At 39.5% G+C, this 6,726-nt stretch overlaps 1 protein-coding gene across 1 annotated transcript in view; it reads right to left on the reverse strand.

The window, feature by feature from the left end:
• Positions 1-4,427: 4,427 nt before the first annotated feature.
• The window catches only part of hs3st4 (heparan sulfate (glucosamine) 3-O-sulfotransferase 4), a 116,511-nt gene continuing 114,212 nt past the window's right edge, over positions 4,428-6,726 (reverse strand). The window contains exon 2 of the mRNA XM_027157344.2: positions 4,428-6,527. Coding sequence (XP_027013145.1) covers positions 5,873-6,527 — 655 coding nt within the window. The 3' untranslated portion in view covers positions 4,428-5,872. The remainder of the gene's footprint in view (positions 6,528-6,726) is intronic.

The raw sequence follows: 6,726 nt of genomic DNA on the forward strand, positions 1-6,726 counted from the left end.
TACTGAAAGAACAAGACAAAAAAAAAAGGTAGGTAGGTGTGTGTGTGTGTGTGTGTGTGTGTGTGTGTGTGTGTGTGTGTGTGTGTGTGTGTGTGTGTGTATGTGTGTACAGTATGTGATTCGCTTGAGAAGAGTCTTCAATGAGCTTTAGCAGCAGCGCTCAACATAAATCGCCTTTCTCCTTTTCTTTTCTTTTCTTTTTTTTTTTTTACCCAGAATGCACCTGCTGTTGTGGCAGGAAACAGAGAAATCTGAACTCAGAGAGTATGTACAGTGTGGAAACAAGGAGATCTGAGCCTTTAAACCACACGGGGATTGAGCAGCTCGGAGAGACGAGTGATCGTGTGCGGGATCGTAAAGGGCAGCACCGCAGTTACTCATTGAACCAATTGCTCTGTGTAACTATCCTGCGGTCAGGGAATTCCCTCAGGCAATAAACACAGCGGCCCCGGCCTACTGTATCCACCCACCGAGCACCGCCTGACCGACCGCACGCAGGATTTCCTTCTCTTTTCTTTTGTTCCTTCAGGACTTTTCCTCAAAGTGCTTTAACACAAGCACTTACACTGCGATCTGAAGCCACTGCCACTTCCTACACGTTCCACAAAGCATCGACTAAAAACAACAAACCTAAAGCAATATAATCGCTTTTAGTTCCTAAACTCGACCCTCAGCTCCATACTGTATATATACGGAAAAAATTCCTTCTATAGAACCTCCCCTGTTATTTCCAGTACGAATTTCACACATACTGTATAGTCACACATTTAATCTTAGTACCGGTTCGGCGTTCATGCGACTCGCTGATCTTCTTTTAGAGGTTTATTTCCCTGAAGTGTATTTTTTATTGAATTTTTTCATCACAGCATAAACATGGTACATCTGCAAAAAAAAAAAAAAAAAAAAAAAAAAAAAGTCAGATCCTGGAGAACGAACCCTAAATTAAATCATGGCTGGTTTCTGCTAGAAGACACGACACCAGGAAGCTGGAACAGTCAGAAATAATAGCTACCGAACTTTTATGGTAAATGATTTCAGAAGGTACATTAAATCACACCCCCCATAATTCACGCTTTATTTATTTATTTATTTATTTATTTATTTATTTATTTATTCTTTTCAAGCTTATGTTTGGAACCCGAATGTGATCCAGTTCTCTGTCCTGTGAAAGGCTGTGAAAAATAATTATTGCACCCATTTCCTTAAAAAAAATTAATAAATAAAAATAAATGAATGAATAAACAAACAAACAAACAAATAAATAAATAAATAAATAAATAAATAAATAAATAAATAAATAAATGAAAAGATTTTGCAATAGAAAATAACATGCATGGATTTTTTTTCCTCCTAAGCAGCGATGCGGGACGTCAGACGTGAAGCAGGATAGCGTTTATCGATCGATCGTATTGATTGTCTAAGTTGTTCGAAGAGGAAGAATATCACAGCAGCACCGACGGAAAGTACGAGCGGAAAAGTGAGACGGAAATTAATTGCAGCTGAAGGTTAAAAAACATCAGGAATTTCTGAAAAGATGAAAGACAGGAGCTGGTAATGACACCCTGTTATCATAATCACAGCCGCGTCGCTGCTCCTGATTAAAGAAAAGAAAAGAAATATATATATATATATATATATATATATATATATATATATATATATATATATATATATATATATATATATATAATATAATATATCTAATAAATCCTTCCTCAAATTTCTAGCAACACTGCAAACAAGTGAAGTGAATTGGATTTTTCTTGGTCTGCTGTTTTGTTGGTATAAGTAAGCTTCCTGCAGCAGTCGTCCACAATGGCTTGATGGATCGAGTGTCTGAAATAAATAATTGATGGAAATAAATGAACCGCAAGCCAAAGAGAACTGTTAATGCTTATCTCATTCTCACAACCCTGAGGGCTCGATTTAAATGTCATAACACAGATGTAGCTACAATATTTCTTGACTTACACAGGGCCAAGTTCAGCAAAAAAAAAAATAAAAACACGGTGCAGAAATAGCATTAACACTAACATCTTAGGGTAGAGTTTATATTTTAAAGTATAGGAATAAAATCCTGCTTTTTATTCATCTCCATCTGAACCCAGTGCTCATTATGATGAGGATTATTTATAGTTCATTAAAGAAAAATTCATCCTTACATTTTCCACCAGTGCTATTAATAATCTATGTAGTCTCGAACTAAATGGAGCTTTTCAGATGTGAAATCTTTCCCTGTATGATGATAAACTGGAGCTAAGCTCAGTCCTGGGTTGATGTAGTTGGAGGTTTCACACTGCTCCTACTTTCCCCGGGGTTAACACTGAATCCTGGCTCTTTATAATCTGACCTTGTGTCACACTGTACATCCCTAAACCCTGCTGCAACCTTCTTCTCATTTGCATATCCGCAGCATCGACAACCCTGATCGGATAAATCCAGCGTGCGGCCGCTTTAAATAACGCCACGTCTCATGCTTTCACATCAGTGAGGAAAAAAGTTCAGGTCTGTGGCTCTGCACCTGAGCAGGTTTTGTTATCTTTCACAACTTTCTCTTCTTTTTTGTTCTTCTGAAGTTTGTCGTCTAGTCGACCAGACGTCCGGCGACATCTCTGTAACTTCCTCTAATTTCTCAGCATGACGTATTTCCCCCTCACTACGGCGTGCACTTCCGTGATGTTCAGCGTTTTGTCTCCTGACTCTATCTACAGAGCCGTTTTTGTTCAGTGTCTCTACGTCCTGCTTTTCACCTGATATGTGGCACAGAGACATTGTTCACTTTCTCATTGGGTTTCTGTTGTTAAGTGTCGAGTCGTAACATTGGAACAGCACGTCGTTTTACACTGAACACGTTTAGCACCGCAGTGTGGACTTAACACTGTAAAGGCTTCAGAGCAGGGTTTCATAACCCCGAGGAAACAGCACCTTCCTCAAGCCAGGGTTAAGGGCGAGGTTTAAGGCCACAGTAACCCGGGGTTAAGGGCGGGGTTCAGAGCCACAATAATCTGGGGTTAAGGGTGGGGTTTAGAACCACAATAATCTGGGGTTAAGGGCAAAGTTTAGAGCCACAATAGCCCAGGGTTAAGGTCAGGGTTTAGAGCCACAATAATCCGAGGTTAAGGGTGGGGCTTTAAATACAATAACCTGGTGTTAAGAGCAGGGCCTAGAGCCACAATAACCCAGGGTTAAGTGCGGGGATTAGACCCACAATAATCTGGGGTTAAGGGCAGGGTTTAGAGCCACAATAATTCGAGGTTAAGGGTGGGCTTCAACCACAACAACCTAGGGTTAAGAGCAAGGTCTAGAGCCACAATAACCCGGGGTTAAGAGCAGGGTTTAGAGCCACAATTATCTGAGGTTAAGGGCGGGGGTTTCAAGCCACAATAATCTGTGGTTCCAGATCTCCATGGCTTCAGTAAAAAGAAAAGGCTCAGCACCTAAGTAAGTTCATATGATCCAGTGTTGTGGATTTCAATCCTACACTTTACCTGCACTTTCCAGTCTAAACGCACTGGAACTGATTTATATTTAACGTCAAGATTTCCACACAGCAGATGTTCGGTACCACCCTCCCACCCGGTCCGTCTGTATTCGCCGCCGCACTCGATCACGCCGTGCATCTGCACCACCGTCCTGACTCTAAGGAGCTTCGCTGCTTTAAAGGCTGGTTACGAAGCGTAGGTGTGTGTGACGTAATGTTTTCCTGTTTAATCCCGTGTGACACCGATGCATCAGGACATGACGGTGAGAGACAGACCTCCAGGACCTGGTGAAGGTCTCCCACAGTGCTGTGTGCTGCTGCTTCCCATTCCATCTTGTTATTGTGGTAAGCTAATTCATGTTCTGGTAATTCGAACCGTTCTCGCTCCCAGCGCGTCAGATATTCAAGCATGGGCAAGAGCTTTTAGTATCACTCTATACACTCTATCATTTAGTTCCACTCACTTTTTTTTTTTCTCACTCAGCAATCCTGATGATGAATCCTGTATGAACGAAAGCCTACTCGCGTCATCTCTCAGACGCAAATCCAAACACTTCCTGTAACTGTTAGAACAGAAGTGTTTTATGAGAACGTGATTATTATTAAATTGCTAAATGATGCCAATGAAGACAACAAAGACTGATTTGATCCGATTTCAGCAAGAATTAAATCTATATTCACTCAACATTGTACGACTAATGAGTTTGGAGAAAAAACAAAACATATATATATATATTTGTTTTGGTTTTTCTCCAAACTCATTGCATTATCTTTAGCTTATATATATATATATATATATATATATATATATATATATATATATATATATATATATATATATATATATATATATATATATATATATAAGCTAAAGATAATGCTTCTATTGTGCAATATGTATTATGACAAAATTAAGAAATAATTATTAATAATATTATTCGTAGTAACCTGAGTGCAAAGAAATATTACATAGATTTTATACTTACAAGAGTTTGTAATTGTCAGTATTTGTTAAAGTCTCATTTTTGTACCTCATGTTCATGTTTTAGGGAAAGAGATCCGGAAGCGTAAATCTTTTGTAGGGGAGTAACAAAAGTATGTTGAATAGTGACTACATCTTTAAAACCTTCTGTTTATTTCTAAATTGGAAAAAAAAAAAAAAAAAAAAAAAACCCAGAATATCAAGTAGAAATGTAAGAGTCTCAGACTTTTGGACGCTTATATAATCTCACAGTTTTTCTTCACCACCTTCACCTCGGTCATCCTCATAAATAAATATACCTTTCAATTTTTTTATCATTTATCTTCAGGATTTTATATTTCTGTAAAGCTGCTCTGTGGATAACAAATACCCATTGTTTAAATGATTATACAGACAGAACTGAACCGAAGTGAATATAGGAAGGTTCTATTAATATAGGAAGGTTTGATTTAGCTATAAATTAGATTTCTAATGAAATTCAGGGAAGTGTTTTGAGAAAAAAAAAAAAAAAACACGATAGAGAATTTCAGAAACATCCAGAAAGAACTGAACTGAACTCCTTGGATTCCTTCAGCTTGTGTGCTGCAGATGCTCGAGGTTCCTCCTCAAAGCCACTAGGTGTGTTTGTGTTTCGTGCCTCGGCGCTCTTTGTACAGAGACCCTACAAGCTTTTGCCCATGTTTACACCGGGAGTGAGGACGCTTTCTGTAAACTCCTCGATATCCAATTAAAGAAAAGACCAAAATAAAGTGTAGTGATGTCCGTCCGTCCGTCGATGCTGAATATTGAGTGTAGAAATACAGAGGCTTGTGCAGTATTGTGGAAAAACTCAAACCCTTCTAACATCAAATTTATAAATAAATAGGAACAATGATTTAAATTAAGCCTAAAGGTCAAGACTAAACCAAATAATATTCTAGAGAGATCCATCGGCACGGATATGATGTCACACGTGTGTGATCTAAACAAACAAACAAACAAACAAACAAACAAACAAACAGATAAATAAATAAATATAAACAGAGTGAAATCTATGGCTGAGGGGGTAAGGACACTTAACTCATTGCATGCATCATCATAGTAGACATGATTTTAGAGCAACGTCGTATTTTTGAAAAACCAAATGAATAAAAGCATCTTCTTTTCACAAATATAAATATATTTATGTACTGTATGATATATATACAACAAATCGCCACTGTGAAGATCGTTGGCTTGTCAGGGGAAACGGATTAAAGAGCAAATCATTTTGCTCTAAATACAGACAGATATTACTGATTGGTTGTGCTGAAGCACGGTTTAAGGAGGATGATGAATTTCAGGGATAGGGTATGGGTGTGTGTGTGTGTGGGGGTAACGGGGTAGAGAGGGGGTTAAGCTGGTGGAGCGAAGAAGCGTCTGTCAGTCTGTCAGTCCCGTGGGCCGGGCGAGTCACCTCCATCCTCCATCTCCCACTGGAAATTCTGCCCTGTCATTTGGTAGAACATGTTATTAAAGGGCTTGTAGAACTTGTGCAGTCTGCGGATGACATCCGGCTCTATTTTGGGGTGTGTCCTGCCCTTGGACTTGCCAAGGCACCGAGGGGTGCTGCTGTCCTCAGGCTTCTTCAAGCAGGGGAAGCCTTTGGTCTTGTTAAAGTAGAAGTGCTTATCAGTGACGATGCGCTTGAGACCCAGGAAGTCCTGCACCTTGGTCATTTCACCTGCCGGATCCGTGATGAGACGCTCGCCACTCACAAAGTGCATCTGCGACAGGGGAAAGTACTGGAGCCAGTTTTCTAGATGCAGCGCGTAGATTCCGATACGCAGCGCACTCCACGACGCGTCAATTAGGCCCAGCGTCCGGTTCTTGAAAGCGAGGACCTCGAAGGTGGGGATCTCGGGCCGTTTGGACAGTGTCTGTGTGTAGTCAGAAATGGCTCGTGTCACTGGGTTGCGCACCACTATGATCAGTTTGATGTCCTTCGCCATGGTATGGATGCGCTTCGGAGCACTGTTCGTCACAAAATAGCTGGGCGTCTTCTCCATGGTGATTTGGCCCTCCAGCGTCGATGGCATTAAGTCCCTGAAATACAAGCAGACCAACAATTATCAATAATAATAATAATAATAATAATAATAATAATAATAATAATAATAATAATAATAACTGTTTATGATATTTTATATATATAATAGTTAAATTACTATTAGAAGGCATCCAATGATGTAGAGTAGAGGAGCACAAAGTACAAAGTTGATTACAGATGAAAAAAAAAAAACTG

This window comes from Tachysurus fulvidraco, chromosome 24, assembly GCF_022655615.1.
Source record: "Tachysurus fulvidraco isolate hzauxx_2018 chromosome 24, HZAU_PFXX_2.0, whole genome shotgun sequence".
NCBI lineage: Eukaryota > Metazoa > Chordata > Actinopteri > Siluriformes > Bagridae > Tachysurus > Tachysurus fulvidraco.